A 19,112-nucleotide genomic window follows, 5' to 3' on the forward strand; every position below is an offset into this window, starting at 1 on the left:
TGTGAAGCCTAAGGACCCGGTTCGAGGCTCGATTCCCCAGGACCCACGTTAGCCAGATGCACAAGGGAGCACACGTGTCTTGAGTTTGTTTGCAATGGCTGGAAGCCCTAGCACACCCATTCTCTCTCTCTCTCTCTGCCTCTTTCTCTGTCTGTCACTCTCAAATAAATAAATAAAAATAACAAAAAAAATTTTTTAAACAGAACAAAACTATACATGAGAAAACAGAAATTATTTTCACTTATGTTTTATCCTTATTTGCCTAATGCATATGAAGATGTTCGCCACAGGTTATTCTCCTATGTAATACTGATTCTTACCCGCATGACTACTCTTAAAACATTCTTTACAAGATTAATGGCTGCCTTCGGGTTACAGGAAAGGCTATCATGCAAAAAGGGATTAAGTTTGCTATTACCTGAGCAAACTGACTCTGGGGCTGAGGAGACTGCTCAGTGGTTAAAGTCACTTGCTTGCAAGTCCTGCAGGCCAGGGCTTGATTGCCCAGTAGCCACATAAAGCCAGATGTGCAAAGTGCCACATGCATCGGGGGCTGGTTTGCAGTGCCAATGGAGCCCCATTCCCTCTTGCTATCTTTCCCTCCTCTCGGAAAGGCAGGAAGGTAGGGAAGGAGGGAGGAAGACAAGGAGGAAGGAAGGAAAGGAGAGGGGATTTTTTTTAACTATGACGACTTTATCACGGAACTCCAAAAGCCGTGCAGTACCACGACTCACCTTCAGCAAAAGTGAGCATGCCTCCAGCCCCTCTGAAATCCAACCCTTCAGTAGCCGTTCCTCCAACAACGCGCCATTCAACTGTGACCTGGCCGAGGCTGCCGCCGGTCCTGTGGACCACCAGCTCCACGGAGGCCCGCTGCTCCGGCACCTGCACAGAGGAGCCATCCGCAGAGCTATTGGCACTAACGCTGTAGATAATGAACACCCCAAAGGCGTCGCCATTCAGGGCTATGACAACTGAAGACATGTTGGGGTGCCCTATGGTTGGCCGGTTGTTCATACTGGCGGTGGTGTTCATCAGGTGAACCTCGAGGAGGGAAATGAGGAAACTCTCATCCATCTCTGGAAAATCATCCACAAGTATAGAGACGGTGAGATTCGCAAACTCGTCGCCTTCCAGCATGACGGCCCACTGCCTTGTGGCCCGCTCATAGTCACCACCAGCCACAGCCTGGCCACTGAAGAGAGATGCTACCCTGGTCAGGTTTTTCCTGTAGGTCCAGAAGTCTGAGCTGTTGGGCGATGGGCCGACCCACGATGCCATCCAAAAACACTGGAAGCCTTCAGAAGCACTGGCAAGGGAAAAGGCTGCGCAGGCATGTTCTCTGAGGCAGGAGGCGGCACAGGCGAGCCGGGGCTCCCCCGCTGCAGACACATTCACCCAGGTACTCCAGAGTGGGTCAGGCGCCCCTTGAACTGGTGCTTCATAGTAGGAGAGTAAATCTTGACCTTCTTCTACTGCAAGAGCCACGACATCAATGTCAGATGTGCTGTAGAAGATCAGCAACCGGCCAAAGCGCCCTCCGCTAGAAAGTGGAGGAGGGACAGTAAAATCTAGGTTAAGCATTCACACTAGTGCGTGTGTTCAAGAGAAGAGCAATGTTGCTTATGGTTTCCAGTGTTCCTGTGATATTTAAAGAGCTAGTACAAACACAACCATAATTCTTAAGTGCATATATCTTTTAACATTTTGCTTTCTGATATAAGGAAAGCTTGCTAATTCCCAATCAAATATCGCTTACTTGTAATTAAGATATAAAATAGTTTGCAAGATGTGCAAGTGGTATCCATTTTAGGATTTCCAAACAATGTTACTCAGTGTTCATTTTCACATTTCACAAAGTACCTACAGCAGCAACATGAGTGCACTTAGCGAGATGTCACAAGGTTCCTCAACCCTAACGTTCTATTTCCGAAGGATCTCAGTGAACACTACGTACCCTACAAAAGAAATGCAAGAAGAAAAAAAAAAAACCTGAAAGTCAACTCCTTCAAACTACACTAGAGTGGACTTTACTATAAAATCAAGTTCCAGTTATAATGGACCACAGACTAAAACGAATTAATAGGGTCAGAAAGTACGGTGGATAAATGTACTATCTATGTCACAGAGAATGGGTATAATAAACATGATGGGATCTCTGCATACCAACAGGCATAACTCGATCAACACATTTTAATAGCCTGTCAAATAAGTGGTTGTAGAAGGATACCTCCCCCACACCCACACCCCCCTTACTTGCACAGACACAAGCCACCACATCATGTACCTTCTCCTGACAGTTATGTTAGCACAGGAACTTCTTCCCAGAGGTTCTTGAACACGATAAACCGAATGAACAAAGGCTATTGTACCATAAGGATTATCATTGGCTGGAATAATAATATTTGCCACTCGGTCTAACCCAATTGTACCTCCATCAGAGGCATCAGTTAGCTGCACTTGGATAACCTAAAAACACAGTGAAAACTTCCTTAACAGCATCCCAGTTCTGAAATTAAAATATGAATGATGCAGGAAAAAAAAATCAAACATATATATGGACAAAACATTTACAAACCCAACAGATAACAGGATAATCTGTCATCAATTTTAAATAATAGAGCACAATTATGCACAAAAATATAGGTTAATTCTATTAATATTAGTTATAGATATAATTATATGACTCGATGTAAAATAGTTGCATTTTTATCATTTCATTTACATGACTTTTATCATGGATACGTTTATTTAAGGAAAATACCAAATATAAATTTTAGTGGTAAATATATGTATTATATACTTCATTTTCCACATTATCTTAAATGCATATTATCAACAAAACTAATTTTAAAAATTCATAGCATAATGCCACCTAAATTTAGAAAAAAAGCACTCATGATAGTGAATATCTAATGTTTTAGAAGTGAATAATGACACAATTAGCACCTAAAAGAAAAATGTTCTATAGTTCTACAAAAATGCAACTGAAAAATAACTGGTACTAAGAGAAATTTTATGACATCTAGACTTTTATAATACTTGAATTTTACAAAATATAATTATCCATAGCAAATACATTAGTGATGAATCACTTTTTTTCCACTGAGACTATTTTATTTGTCACATTACTTTTTCATCATGGAAAATATCAGAACATGTACCTAGCCTAATTGTTATGTAGTAAACTCGTGATAAACACTCAAAGGATCCAGAATGTTAGGTGGAAAATCAAACTCTACAGTTAATAAAAGTTAGCTCACACTCAAATGAGAGCAGAGATACAAATTAACTTTGTATAAATGAAGGTAACAAAATTATAATAGATGCATTTATAAAACATATTGAAAATACAATATAATTACACAAAAAAAGAACTTGTACTAGCAAAATATCATGTACGTAGCATCTATTTCTAGAATATTCCTGCTTTTAATGGTAAGAAGCCCTTGTCCAGTGTAACATTCCTTATGGAATTCACTCATCTGACACGGCACAACAGCAGTCATGGGGTCTAGCCACACGAGACAAGGCACACAGCACACAGTCAGTCTACACTAGCCAGTCCTCTCACCTCTTCGGTCTCCGGAAGGTCGTCGGCCAGGACCTCTAACAACAAGGTCTGAATGGTTTCCCCGGGGGCAAAGGTCACATTACCTGAGACAACAAGCAGGTCGCCAGTAGCAAGCTGTCCATTAATGGTGGCAACCCACTGAACAGTGACATTGCCGAGTGTCCCAGAATTTCGAATTACCGGCAGGTTTACCTTCACTGAGTTAAGCTCAGGTTCCTCTACAATAAATTTAGTCATCTGAAAACCTACAGGGCAAACAGAGAAGGGCTAACCTTAGACGCAGTGGGAAAGGGAGGTGTAGCCTCGCACCGCCCGTGATAATGGACCTCCTCCCCTGAGCGCTCCGCACAGCAAGGACGGGGTTCCGTAATACAAGTTGGCCAGGATCAACTCCCCAGTAACTTTTTACTGTGTTGGAAACGGAAATCATTAAGTTCAGATGTCTCCCAGACTCAAGCACTTGCCAGACACAAATGAAATAAATCCAGTGAGTACTGCCGCGGAGCGCAGGACCCCCCCCCCCCAGGGCCCCCCGGAACCCCAGACCCCAACGACAGGCACTGGCGCTTTTCTTCCCTGGCTGAACCTGCGCAGCACCAGGGACTTGAGGCCACGCGGTTTTCCTACTTGTCCAGAAACCAGAGCAAATCTGAGGGGAAACTTCTGCACACGAAATTAGTTTATTAAAAGAATTATATCAAGGGCTAGAGAGATGGCTTAGCTGTTAAGGCGCATGCCTGCAAAGCCAAAGGATCCCGGTTCGACTCTCCAGGACCCATATAAGCCAGATGCACAAAGGGGCACATGCATCTGGAGTTTGTCTGTAGTGGCTAGAGGCCCTGGCATGCCCATTCTCTCTCTCACTTTCTCTCTCTCTTCTCTTTCTCTTTCTCTTTCTCTCTCTCTCTCTCTCTCTCTCTCTAATAAATAAATAAAATATATTTATTTAAAAAAGAATAATCTCAAACTAAAAGTCAAGCAAGGCAGTGTGGCCTGCCTATCGTCCTCGCGCTGGGAAAGCTGAGGCAGGAAGATCTCTTTCTAGTCCAGCGTGGGCATGACAGGGAGCAAGACCCTGACTCCAACTCTCCCCTGACACACAGCCCGTCACATCACAAAACACATGGAGAAGCAAGACGTGACACACACAAAGAACAGTTTGTGAATCCCACCTGTAATCAGAAGGAGCTGTATTGCCTTTTTCAAACAGCCACTAACCTCTAGCGCTTGCTCTACACGGGCCTCCAATCTATCAGTAACGACAAGACGACAAACAACACTTGAGGCTGGAGCGTGCTTTGCAAGCACGAAGACCTAACAACACTGAGGCTGGAGCGTGCTTGGCAAGCACGAAGACCTAACAACACTTGAGGCTGGAGCGTGCTTTGCAAGCACGAAGACCTAACAATACTTGAGGCTGGAGAGCATGCTTTGCAAGCACGAAGACCTGAGTTTGCCACTCTGTACCTACATAAACATGTCGCAGAGGGCAGCGCGGGCCTGTTATGCCAACACTGGGAAGCAGAGTCAGGAGCTGCCTAGAGCTCACCAGCTAGCCAGGCTAAGTGGTGAGCTCCAGGTCAGTTAGAGATCCTGTCTCAGGGGTGGAGGGCATCCCTGAGGAGTGTGCTGGGGGCTGTCCTCAGGCCTGCACACAAATTCAGGCATGCACACACACACATCCATGCACATATGCACATGCACTCACACACGTACACACACCACACATGAGCACTCAGAGATGCAAAGGGGAAATAAAAGAACATTTTCGGGGGCTGGAGAGATGGCTTAGCGGTTAAGCGCTTGCCTGTGAAGCCTAAGGACCCTGGTTCGAGGCTCGGTTCCCCAGGTCCCACGTTAGCCAGATGCACAAGGGGACGCACGCGTCTGGAGTTCGTTTGCAGAGGCTGGAGGCCCTGGCGTGCCCATTCTCTCTCTCTCCCTCTATCTGTCTTTCTCTCTGTGTCTGTCCTCTCAGATAAATAAATAAATAATTTTTAAAATAAATAAATAAATAAATAAAAGTCATGATCTGAGACTCATAACGGATAACAATCAAAGAAGCCCAATTACCAAATAATCCGTACGGGTCATCGGACACCTCAATAATAATGACCGCTTTGGTTAAAGCCCCTATTTTGGCTCCTCCTGTTGTTTCATTCACCAGCTGCACGAGGAAGGATTCTTCCAGCTCTGGGGAAATGTCATCAATGATATAGATCGGCACCGCTTTGCTCGCTTCCCCTTCTAGAAGGACCACATCTGAAGAAGCGATGCTATAGTCTTCGCCTGCAAAGACAACAAGCAGAACGCAAGGGCTGACTTCAAACCAAACACCCAGTGCCAAGGCAAAGGCTGCTTGGCACGCAACGTTATGGGTACACATGGGAAGCCTCTTGCGAGGATGCTAGCTGCACTGATTTGAAACATGGGAACGTTGACTGTGGACACTAGAAATGTATGGTTTGATAACATCACAAGGTAATGGAAAGCCTTCCTACATGTGTGCCCATTCCCTTCATTCACTTTCAGAAAGATATGTGTGTGTATATATATATATATATATATATATATATATATATATATATATATATATATATATATACACATACATACACACACACATACATACATATATGTATATATATACATACATAAATACACACACACACACGTGTGTATGTATGTACTATACATACCAAATTACAGATACATGTTTCTGAAACCAGCATACATACACATATGCAAAATAATACTGGCTGTTCATTGCCATAGGATTGTGTTTCAAACTCACACATGTGTGTAACAGAACGAGAGTTCTAATCTCACTGTACTGTCAGATACATTGTGTTAGCATCCTCACGAACACAGCTGGAAACAGATGTTCTCTTTTTTTTTTTTTTTTTTTTGGTTGTTCGAGGTAGGGTCTCACTCTAGCCCAGGCTGACCTCGAGTTCTCTATGTAGTCTCAAGGTGGCCTCGAACCAACAGCGATCCTCCTACCTCTGCCTCCTGAGTGCGGAGAATAAAGGCATGTGCCACCATGTGCAGCGAAACAGATGTTCTTACAAAGTTGGATTCAAAGCCCCTGTGAGTCCTTCTTAAAGTAGGGACGGGTGGGGCGCTCTCTTGGGCCCAACGGACTCATGTCTTAGAACACTCAGTAGTCGCTACCACCTGTTGATATGGGCAGCAGATGGAGGCAAGCACACCTTCCAAGGGGCTCATCATGGGCAAATGTACCCACATACCACCTGGGTACTGCATGGGCCTGATTTAGCCTTTTCAAGCATGAATCTTGTTGAGAGATTATTTTTAAAACCAGACATGAATTCCTATTCATTCACACCCCTGTTCCTGTGAGCACTGGGAAGATGGAAGTGTACCACGGACAAGGTGGTGTCCTCATGTTTGCACTTGGTAATGAAAGCATTCTGCCTCCACATAAAATAGTTAAAGCTAAGCACTGCCTCTTCTGCATTTTCGTAAGTAAATGAGCAAGCCAGAAAAAGGAGTTCACAGCCAAGGCTGTTATGCAGCGCTCTGTGACTGCTCATTTTGCTTGCACCCCTTTCAGAAAATGAAAGCTGTTATGTACTTAGTTTGCCTTTCCTTGGATTATTATTATGATACCTTCTGAATTTATATATAATTTTATAATCAATATTCACTAATTCAAAACATTATATATATTATATATGTATATACATATATATTTTGTATATATAATGCATATGTAAATTATGTCTATGCATGTATAATATATATATATAGCAACAGAGAGAGCAATGTAGATTTATGTTGGAAAGGATTCAAGCGTCAGGGCTGGAGATGTAGTTCACTTGGTAGAGTGCTTGTGCAGCGTGAAGTGAGCCCTGGGTTCCAGCACATCAACCAGGTGGGGTGGCGCAGCCTGTAATCCCATCACTCAGAGGTAGAAGCATGAGGTTCAAAAGTTTAAGGTCACCCTCAACCACAGAGCAAGTTTTAGACCAGCCTGGGCTATGTGAGATTCTATCTCAATAAATATCTGCAGGCTAGAGAGATGACAGATGGCTCAGCAGTTAAAGCACTTATCTGTGAAGCCTAAGGACCAAGGTTTGATTCCCCACTACCCACCTAAGCCAGATGCACAAGGTGACATATGCATCTGGAGTTCCTTTGCAATGGCTGGAGGTCCTGGTGAACCTGTGTGTGTGTTCTCTCTCTCTCTCTCCCTCCCTCCCTCTCTCTCTCTCTCTCTCTCTCTCTCTCTCTCTCTCTCTCTCTGTGTGTGTGTGTGTGTGTGTGTGTGTGTGTGTGTGTGTGTCCCTTTCTCCTTTTCTTTCTCTCAAATAAATAAATAAAATATATTTTTTTTTAATCTGGGCATGGGGCTGGAGAGATGGCTCAGTGATCAAAGTGCTTGACTGCAAAGTTTAGGGACCCATTTTCTACTCTCCAGATCCCATGTTAGCCAGATGCACAAAGGTGAGGCAAGCACAAGGTCTCACAAACCCATTAGGTGGTGCAAGCGTCTGAAGTTTGAATGCAGTGGCAAAGGCCCTGGTGCACCAATTCTCATTCCCCCTCTCCTCTCTCTCTCTCTCTTAAAAAAATTAAAAAATCTGAGGCTGCCTAAAACATTACATGTCATATCCGAGGCCCTTGGTTTCCCACGAGAAATAGATGGTAAGACCCTATTGCTGAAGACTTCACATACTTTGGCTGCAAGGCCACTGAGAAATCCTACTGGAACTGAGCTGATAACCTCCTCCATGTAGACCAGCTGACAGAAAGCTGGAAGATGCCATTTTGCATGCAGTTCAATAGGAGAAAGAGAAATCACCAGTGAAGATACTTAACAGTGGACACTGCAAGCCTAATATTTGGCCAGCCAGGCCAAATGAGGCAACAGGTGCAATAGTGGCATGCCTGTCATGGTGGAAACCAACTGCCCTCTAATTGGATTGGAGGCCCGCTCCATGGGACGAAATACATCCCTGATACTGAAGACCTAAAACAGGGGTAGTCGTGAGCCCTAAGGGTATAACGTCTGCTGCTGTCTGACTAAATGTATATAATATGCTCATCAAAGTGCCCAGTAAGCACTTCCCTTAATGTTAATACCCATATATTAATGCTACTCTCACTTTAGTAGAGAACCTTCTCTTTTCAGATGGCAGTGACCTTGAAATGACTCAGAAGGCATCATGAAGCTGGGAAGAAGTGACAGGAGTGCTCAGCACTGCAATATCTCTATCACACCTTTCAAGGCTCATGGTCCATTGCAGAAGAGGTGGTGGAAAGAATGTAAGAGCCAAAGAAAGGGTAGGACTCCTTACAAAGTGCTCCTCCAGACACAAATTGGCTTGGATATCCATGACCTCACAGAGCTTGACACTACCTACACAAGAACATCATAATAGGAGGAAAAGACCACGACATCAAAATAAAAGAGAGACTGATTAAGAGGGGGAGGGGATATGATGGAGAATGAAGTTTCAAAGGGCAAAGTGGGGGGAAGGAGGGCACTACCATGGGATATTGTTTACAATCATGGAAGTTGTTAATAAATTAAAAAAAAAAAAAAAAACCTGGGCCTGAAGAGATTGCTCAACAGTTAAGGCCCTTGCCTACAAAGCCTAAGGAGCCAGGTTTGATTCTCCAGGACCCACACAAGTCAGATGCACAAGGGGGCACATGCGTCTGGAGTTAAGTTTACAGTGGCTACAGGTCCTGGTGCACCCATTCTCTCCAGCCACTGTAAACGAACTCCAGACGCATGCGCCCCCTTGTGCCTCTGGCTAACATGGGACCTGGGGAATCAAACCTAGGTCCTTTGGCTTTGCAGGCAAATGCCTTAACCACTAAGCCACCCCTCCAGCCCGCCATTCTTTCTATATATAAATCTGCCTCTTTCTCTCCCTGTCTCTCTCAAATAACTAAAATATTATTTTTAAAAATACAAATTTGTGAGTTTACTGCTTCCTATTAGACCACTCAAATTACATCTGAGTGACTGTTAATCACAGGCACGCGTCATCACACAACACTGCTCCTCAGACGCCGTTACTTACCAGCCACGGCGGTAACTGGCACAGCTTTAAACTTCACAGAGACATCTGCGAATGCTCCTCCTGACCTACTCACGTTGACAATGGGTCCAACGTGATTTTCCGCCACGCGAACAAGTGGCGCTGAAAGCTGCAGCGTCCCAAATGCATCATCGTTGGCGACGATGATGACGTGGGCTATGGTCTCTACCTTCGGCCCAAGGCGGGGGGACCCTGGAACTGTGAGACAGACGTTCTAAGAATTCACTCAGAGTCATCAAGAATCCTCAGCAAGCCCCCACCAGCCAAAGAGCACCCTCATTCTCTCTGCTATTTGGATTTGCAAAAGTTTAAATAGGTGTGGGCGCCACCATGAATCTTGGCCTTAGACCTAGAAAACAAGCTCTCTTTAACACCTATTTTAGGAATGGTTTTTATTACAAAATCCCTTTTGGAGGAGCAGCTATGCTTTGAGAATATTTCAGTAAGTATGTGAAATTTATCAAAAGGGAGAAACAATTCAAATATAATTAATCATCAATTTACATATTTCCTTAAATAACAGTGAAGCTGCGTGGTTATGCTCTTCCAGTTAGTTCACCCCTGTGCCATTCCGAAAAGCTGCCTTCCAGTGACAAAACTCAGTAGGGAAGCGTTAGTTCTGACAGTTCGAACATCAGTTGCAAGCTATATTCCTCCTCCCAAGTTACAGAAACCGCTAATGCATTCCTGCTACATAACTGCACTTGGGGACTTGTTCACCTACCTGCTTCTGTCCCTCTCCCCTCGCCTTTCTCGGTTTCTATACAATAGAAACAAATTTTCTAAGACTCCTCATGAGTGAGAACATGCAGCACTTGTCTCTCTGGGCATGACTTCTTTTCAATTACAAAAGTGTCCTCAAATTCAAATTAGTCACGAACAGTGATTCACTCTTTTACTGATTATGACTAATAAATAATATTCCATTATACGTGCACCTACAAATGTATCTGTGCCACATTTTCTTTGTTCATCCACTGGTATGCATATGCATGCCTGAGGGTCTTTATGTTTACTTCTGTTGACAAAGTTCTGCAGATGCGGACCTACGGGATTACGTGGGCCTTTGTGAGAAAGAAGGAAGAGACAGGCGAAGCATGTGCCGCATTTTCTCCTCACCAAGCCTGGGGGAGATCTCCAGTCACCTGCCACTGGGCTTCTGGTCCTGCCCGGCTAGGCACATGCTGAGGGCCAGTGTTCCCCTGGATCTCCTCCTTCGGGAAAGTGGACCATGCTCACAGCACAGCAGGGCAGTAAATCCTTCGAGGACCTACGCTACTTTTGTCTGCATCGAATTCTGCGTTACTGACACATGGGTGGCGTTTCAGTCGCTCTTTTTCTCATCCTGCACAGTGGCCATTCTGTATGGCTCCCAAGTATGAGGTCCCCGGCACGTGTCAAGTATAAAATACAGATCATTTCTGTCTCACAGCGCTAGGGGGCTCAGCCTAGGCCACTCCTTTGGTAATAACTGCTCATATTTATTGACTGCATACAATATGGCACTGTGCTTTTACATATACTACCATATTCAGCCAATTTAACAGACTCGCATAATTTATATCGTTGCTTATGCTTAGAGAATTTCCTTATTATTTAAGAAAACGCAGGTTTAAAAGATTAAGTCCACAAAGTGATCCCTGCGTTCGTGACGTCACAGTAGCTGTCATCACCTGCCTAAGACGGGCACAATGCTGTAGCCCGTCTGCGTTCTGCAATGTATGATGGAGGAGGCAAAAAAGCAAAAACCAGACATCAAAGTAGAAGGAGGTCCAGTTGTAAAGAAGGAGTTCAGCGGAAGGGACATGGGAAATGGGAGACTAAAGGAGGTAGTGGGAGGGGACTACGACCAAAATACATTATGTACAATATGTGAAAATTATTAATAAAAAGGTACTTTAAAGAAAAAGAAATTTAAAACCCAAGCATGGTAGAACATGCCTTCAATCTCAGTATTTGGGAGGCGGGGTAGGAGGAATGCTGCAAGCTTGAGGCTAGCCTGGGACCGCAGAGTGAATTCCAGGTCCGCCTGGGCTTGAAAAACCAAACAAGCAAAAAAAGAAGAAGTCTTAATCTATATGATAAAACAGAGGAACAGACCTTGGAATTCTACATTTTAGGCTACGCAGTTCCACAAAGAATCCATTCCTTACTTGGGGGCGCTTGTCCCTCCTCTGACACATTCCTTACCAACAACAGATAAAAGCATTGGTGGCTAGGAAACATGGCAGAAGTGTATCAAAGAGAGGAAGGCCCGGCACTCCAACTATCCACAGGCTCTTCACACTGATTCCAGAACATTTTGAAGCTAGCATAGACTTCTGCAGGTCAGTCATTCTTTCTCTGGGGATGTAACTGACTATTAAAACACGGTTTTCAAGGGAAAAAAAGTCTCATATTTCCAGTTGTCTTATAAACGTTATAAGATAATTCTTCTAAAGTTAGCACTTACTATTTTATAGAACTTTCTACTGGACCTAACTTCAGACATCTCACTTCACAATCTTACCTCTAGTAATAATGACAACCTATGAATGAATACTTACTTGGGCGACTCTGCACCTTCTCTGCTAAGGTACAGTTGAGCAGTTCTATAAACACAGATTCAGACCTCTCTGGTTCATCATCATCCAAGACTGAAAGAGTTATGGTCGCCTCTGTGTGATTGGCACTGAAGAGAGCAAACCCTGATGCTGGCCTGTAGTCTCTTCCTTGATTGGCTCTGGCTACGTTAGGTGGGAAATGTGGTGTTTTCTCCAGATCGTCAACAGCTGCATAGGAGACTATGACTTCTCCCATGAGGCCTTTCAATCTTATTATTGATAATGTGACATTCTGGGTTGCTTCCTCAACCCTAATAGGCCTATTTTTCTCAGAAAAAATGAAGACTCCGTAAGGATCATCACTAGCCAAGACCGTTAATGTGGCATTTGTGAGAATCCCCAGTGAACCATTGGAAACAGCGACAAGCGACACGGAGAACACTTTGTCCAGCTCTGGGGCTCCATCCGGCAGTACTTCCACCGTGATGTGGGCAGTCCTCTGACCAATCCCAAAGGTGATGTTGCCAGAGGTGGCAGCAAGATCCCCATCCGGGTCAGAGTCTATGTTCCAATGCAAAGTCACCTGAGACAGAGCTCCATGGGTCCTCATAACCTAGAAGACATTGAAGATTAAAAAGACTAAGAGAGACGAGCCAGGCGTGGTGGTGCACGCCGTTAATCCCAGCACTTGGGAGGCAGTGGTAGGAGGATTGCTGTGAGTTCGAGGCCACCTGAGACTCCATAGTGAATTCCAGGTCAGCCTGGGCCAGAGTGAGACCCTACCTCGAGAGGGCTGGAGAGGTGGCTTAGCAGTTAATGTGATTGCCTGCAAAGCTTAAGGACCCAGGTTCGATTCCCCAGTACCCAGGTAAGCCAGATGCACAAGGCGGCACGTGTGTCTGGAGTCTGTTTACAGTAGCTAGAAGCTCTGGTGCCACCATTCTCTCTGCTTCTCCCTCACTTTCTCTCTCAAACAAACAAATAAAATATTACACATAAAGAGACAGTGTGAAACCACCGGCAAGAGATTCACCAGTACCTAGTGACTAGCACCATGGTACACTTCATTACTATTTCTCTTAACTTATTTTTTGTAAGTCTGCATTATTATAAGATTATTGAAGTCCAGGGCCACATACTACTGGACCATCCTTAACATCGCTCAGGGAGTTTAAAACAGAGTGTATTTAAAAAGGGACTGCAGCAATAAACAACAAGCTAAATGTACAAGGTGTAGCTTCCATCTAGATTATAGATGTGCCAATAAGAAATCAAATGCAATTATTATGTTTATGTACATTCATTAAATTTTTTATATTTATGGAAAAGAACATGTATACTGTGTAGTGAGAAATAAAGAATTGACATCTGACACAAAATATAAAAAAAATTCATGAAAAACTGCTTTTGCATCTTTTTTAAGAATAAAAGTTCTAAATCACTCTAAGTAAATTCCAACTCATTATTCCTAATAATACTGTTACCTGTCCTTAAACTATCTTTGTCAACTCAAATTAAAATCGGAGGCGATAATTTCATTTAAAATGTGATACTTTCCCTTAATTCCTGTTTTGTTCTTAAAGTATTCTAATTATTCACTTGATCTCACTGCAGATTGTTTATGATGTGATACAATCATGCAAGAGGGTGTGTCTGAATGGTTTCTGTTCCTATACTAGCTGAGGGAGCTGAGCAGACTCCTAGCTCCTTCCAAACACTGAGCAACAGAATCCTTAATTTCAGCTGGAAATAGCACGGCACACGCGTGCGTGCACACACACACTACACGGAGTTGTTGCTATTCATGTATGAAAATATTTTGGATTTTCTTCTCTTCTGGAAGAGAGACAGCATAGGACTGCATCACAACTTGGTTTGACTGTGGAAGTCTGAGAAGCAAGGACCGTAAGCCCTCTGAAAACTCACATTCCCCACCCCATTTCCATAGGAGGACAAAAACACCTGGTGAGATGCAGCCTCTGTGACCCTTGGTGCCTGGAGTGGATAATGATCAGTCTTATACCCAGGTGGGAAAAACAATACCATGAGGGGAAAGTATTTTTTCTTGTACTCAGATACTAAATTTTTGTAATGTTTGTTCCTACAGTCTATCTGAACGAGTGCAAAAATTTATGCAAGGGCTGGAGAGATGGCTTAATGGTTAAGCTCTTGCCTGTGAAGCCTAAGGACCCCAGTTCAAGGCTCGATTCCCCAGGACCCACGTTAGCCAGATGCACAAGAGGGCGCACGTGTCTGGAGTTTGTTTGCAGTGGCTGGAGGCCCTGGAGCATCCATTCTCTTTCTCTCTCTCTCTCATTCTCAAATAAATAAATAAAAATAAAAAATTTTTTCAAAAAATCTATGCAAGATAGTAGAGTTTTACTGCATTCCTTAAAGGGTGAGGAAATCTCCTTACTATAACAACAGGGACCCATATGCAAAAGCAAGCACAAATGCCAATGCAACTCACTAATTATCCATTTCTACCATCAGTACCCATAGGCTCATTCCTTCCCAATAATTCAGAGAAGAAAACATACATCATGCCTTCATAACAAATAAAGCAATTTTTAAGCCAAGAGCAAGGGTCTAGAAATGGAGGTAGAAAGCACTCACACTTAGGACCACAGTGCTGTACCCGTCTTCCGGCTCAGTTCCATTCACAAAGAGTGACTCGGGGCTGAATTCAAACACGCCGTGAGCGTGATCAGACGCTGCGATGGTCACCAGAACCTGGGAAGCCACGCCGAGGCTGGCTGCAGAGACACGTTCCCCCAGGTAGGGAGAGGAAAAGTTAAGCAGAAAGTTACAAACCACAAGACAAACCACTGAACGACTTTCTGTAAAGAGCCATTCCTTTCTTGGATGCATCCTAACTTGCTTTAGTAAGAAATGCGGGCATAAATGGTTGCCACACACATTTCTGCTCTTAAGACCTTTCTCAACTTTGGCAACAATGTATTAAGCAAGTGCTGTCTGAGCACTGGGAGAGGAATAAGGTCAACTTTTCGACCTTTTCCTTGTCTGTAAAAGCGGCTAGGAAGGCCTCCCACGACCTCTGTTGGCCACGGAGCCTGAGCCAAGACAACGCTCAGCTCTACGAAGCAGCTTTTCCCTAGGCCTTTAGCTGGTCACACTGAACAACTTCAGTTTCCAAGATGCATTAATTCTAAGCCCATTTTTGTATACCATGCTATTATATATTTGTATCTCCCCTGGTCCCAAACAATAAAACTCTTACTTAAAAAATACGTTAATACAGAGCCGGGTGTGGTGGCACAAGCCTTTAATCCCAGCAATTGGGAGGCAGAGGTAGGAGGATCGCCGTCAGTTCGAGGCCAAACTAAGACTCCATAGTGAATTCCAGGTCAGCCTGAGCTAGAGCAAAACCCTACCTCAAAAAAAAAAAAAAAAAAGTTAATACATAAAGAAACATTCTTAATGTCTGTCCTAATTACTAAGCTTAGTTTTTCTATCATATCAACGAATGCAAACACGAAAATGTAACAATGTTAAAAGTGGACAGAGATAGAGATCACATGATTCATTGACAGACGGAGGCAGCCTGAGGAAGGTGTTATGAGTTCTGACTTTAAACTCAAAACCTGGCATCAGGAAAGGGAACATTTGAGGGTTAAAAAGTGTGTACTATTAAAAACCAATTATTCTAAATAATCTCTTCATATACGAAAACAATACCTGGGGTAAAAAACTGAGTCATGTGTTTATATGACTCTACTTCTGAAGACATCCCTTTTGAATGTTTTCCCCAGCAGTTGGCAACTTATTGTCTGCCTTTTGTTTTTCCTAATTTATTTTTCCCATTTGTTTTCTTTAAATGCTACATATAAAAACTCCATGGTTCATTACTGTACAAAAAAATAAGTTTGATGGACTTAACATGAAAAGTAAAAATGTCCCACTTACAGTTTTGTTTTAATCATTCAAAGCTGTGGGAAATGCTCTTTTACAAGAAAATTCCTATTCATCAGAATCGGGAGGCTGTGTTAGGTGTACGTGGACGGGACAGCCTGGCCATCAGAGACAGGCAAGAATGTGATTCACACTTGTTCTCTTTCTAACCTCTACAAAAGAATGCTTTAACGCTTCGGTGGTGGCTAATAAGTGAAAATATGTACGGCTCGTAGTAAAGGCAGGAAGGGGTTAGTATTGCTGTCCTTGAAAGCAGAGCTTCAAGTGAAAACGTGTATCAGTGGAGGGCCGGCAGCAGCTCTTACCACGTCTGTGAGCAGCTGGGAGGAGGAATCCCCCGTTCCCATCTCCACCACCACTGCCGTCCACACGAAAGAGCTCAGCCCCTTCACACGGAGACACAGAGACACGAGCCAAACAGCACACGGCGACACAGTGAGAAAATTTAGATCTCTTAAAACATTATCAAGCAAAGAGGAAAATGTAGTGGTGATCAACCAATGACATACATCCTCCCATAGATAACAGATTATTTGGAATGGTAACATAATCATCTCAGCCAAACTACTAAATTATCAAGACTGTACAGTGTTTGGAAATATCCCCTGTAAATTATAATAGGTATTTCCCATGTCCAAAAACTTGAAAACAATTATTTGGATTCACGTGTTTATAGAGGTACACATTGCTGGCATTTTAGCTATCTTGGAATGATTTCTGTACATAGCCACACACTTAGGCTGCCATTCCTGGGGCTTTCCCCCGCCTGGACCACTCGCAACCACCAATTCAAAGCTAGAGAAATGCATCTCACGCTTGCCCGAGCACACATGCAAACTCCGCCGCATTTGCCTTCGCACACTCGATCACCAATCTGCCGCTGCCATTGTGGAGAGAGTTAGATAAGCAATCTAGAAAACTCTACTTCTGCCCTGCCTGAAGAGATGCCAGGTAAAAAGCTGTCAGAAGACACTAAACTTCCTTATTATCTCAGTGTTCTAACCTACACAATGTGTTGCCTTTTAAAGAAGCATTGCAGGGCTGGAGAGATGGCTTAGCGGTTAGGCGCTTGCCTGTGAAGCCTAAGGACCCTGGTTCGAGGCTCGGTTCCCCAGGTCCCACGTTAGCCAGATGCACAAGGGGGCGCACGCGTCTGGAGTTCGTTTGCAGCGGCTGGAGGCCCTGGCGCGCCCATTTATTCTCTCTGCCTCTTTCTCTGTCACTCTCAAATAAATTAAAAAAATAAACAAATAAAAATTAAAGAAGCACTGCAAAAACAAAAACAGCATGATGAAAAACAATGTCATAAAATGTAAAATACCTCGACAGTACAACGAAGGCAAAGCAGTCAGGCTCTCACATACATCCTGTACTCCAACCTTGATTTTGCCAAATGTCCCCAAAGAAGATGGGAGAGGCAGTGGTGAGAGCAATGAAAAAGCAGAGAAAGAACCACAGGCCAGGCTGGGGATCGGCTCGGCAGCCACAGTGCCTGCCCGGCACGCCCAAAGCCTGGTGGCATTCGTTTCCCAGCAAATTAGGCATGGCAGCACACACCTGCAATCTCAGAAACTGCTAAGGGGAGCAGGAGGGTCAGAAGCGAAAGGTTGTTCTCAGCTACACAGTAAGTTTGAGACCAACCTGGACTACATTAAGCAGTCAGAAATAGAGACCGAAGAAAAAAGGAATAGGATGAGAAGAAAGGAAAAGCAAGAAAAAAGACCAGCAAACCACATATTTATACATATATGCTCATATTCTTTCTTAAATGCATATTTTTAAATATATTTTTTATTTTATTTTTATTTATTTTAGAGTGACAGAGAAAGAGGCAGAGAGGGAGAGACAGAGAGAGAGAGAAAGAGAGAGAGAATGGCGCACCAGGGCCTCCAGCCACTGCAAACGAACTCCAGACGCGTGCACCCCCTTCTGCATCTGGCTAACGTGGGACCTGGGGAACCGAGCCTCGAACCAGGGTCCTTAAGCTTCATAGCCAAGCGCTTAATGACTAAGCCATCCCTCTAGCCCTAAATGTATATTCTTTAATATATTTATTTATTTAAGAGAAAAAAAAGAGGCGGGGGGGGGGGAGAATGGGCACACCAAGGCTTCCTGCCACTGCAAACAAACTCCAGATGCTATGCCACCTTGTGCATGTGGTTTACGTGTGTCCCAGAGAATCAAACCAGGGCCCTTTGGCTTTGCAGGCAAACGCCTTAACCACTAAGCCATCTTTCCAGTCCTATACTCATATTCTTGATTGTATGAAGTGTGCTCTGGTCTTCTTCCCACTTACAAAGGGGCTAGAGTCACATACACCAGGCATGAGAATTGATAAAAGCAAAAAGGATATTCAGTAACAGTTCAGTGCATGCTTTTGCTCCCATACTGCTCAGAAATGAGGAACAGATGTACAGGTCAGCATCACAAACACTTAACTAGCAAAAACATCTAGTGAGGTTAGGATGAGCACCCAGATCAGCTTTAGAGGCAAAAGAATGTGGAGTGCAGAGTGCTCTTTTGATCTACAACAGAATTTAGCCCTGCAGCCTATTTCACGTATTAGGTAGTCCCCAGGTGTGCATTCAGGATGGTCAAGATTCCTTCTCATCTGTTCCACAAATCACTGGCAAAAGTTTAAGCTCTATGCCACTATTGTTTTCTAAGAAACTGTAAAATAAGTGAGTAAAAATCGAATAAATGAGAATTTGTGATAGATCAGTATAGAAGTGTACATTCTAGAAATAAAAAGGAAAGTTGCTACATAAATCCCAAGCATCACTATAATGACAAATATCTTAATTACATCTGAGGTCCAGAGCCAGGGTTGCAGCTCAGTGGTCAAACCCTTGCCTTGTATGCATGGGGCTCTGTAGTTGCTCCCAGCATTACCAAAAAGAATATCTGGGGCTGGAGAGATGGACAGACAGAGAGAATGGGCACACCAGGGCCTTCAGCTGCTGCAAATGCAGTCCCAATGCATGT

At 43.7% G+C, this 19,112-nt stretch overlaps 1 protein-coding gene across 1 annotated transcript in view; it reads right to left on the minus strand.

Annotated features, from left to right (window-relative positions):
• The window catches only part of Adgrv1 (adhesion G protein-coupled receptor V1), a 535,418-nt gene that overhangs the window by 457,034 nt on the left and 59,272 nt on the right, over nt 1-19,112 (minus strand). The window contains exons 25-32 of the mRNA XM_045133393.1: nt 16,433-16,513; nt 14,811-14,950; nt 12,198-12,807; nt 9,634-9,849; nt 5,648-5,863; nt 3,575-3,819; nt 2,288-2,469; nt 735-1,543 (exon numbers count right to left, since the gene is read on the minus strand). Coding sequence (XP_044989328.1) covers nt 735-1,543; nt 2,288-2,469; nt 3,575-3,819; nt 5,648-5,863; nt 9,634-9,849; nt 12,198-12,807; nt 14,811-14,950; nt 16,433-16,513 — 2,499 coding nt within the window. The remainder of the gene's footprint in view (nt 1-734; nt 1,544-2,287; nt 2,470-3,574; nt 3,820-5,647; nt 5,864-9,633; nt 9,850-12,197; nt 12,808-14,810; nt 14,951-16,432; nt 16,514-19,112) is intronic.

This window comes from Jaculus jaculus, chromosome 14 (assembly GCF_020740685.1).
Source record: "Jaculus jaculus isolate mJacJac1 chromosome 14, mJacJac1.mat.Y.cur, whole genome shotgun sequence".
NCBI lineage: Eukaryota > Metazoa > Chordata > Mammalia > Rodentia > Dipodidae > Jaculus > Jaculus jaculus.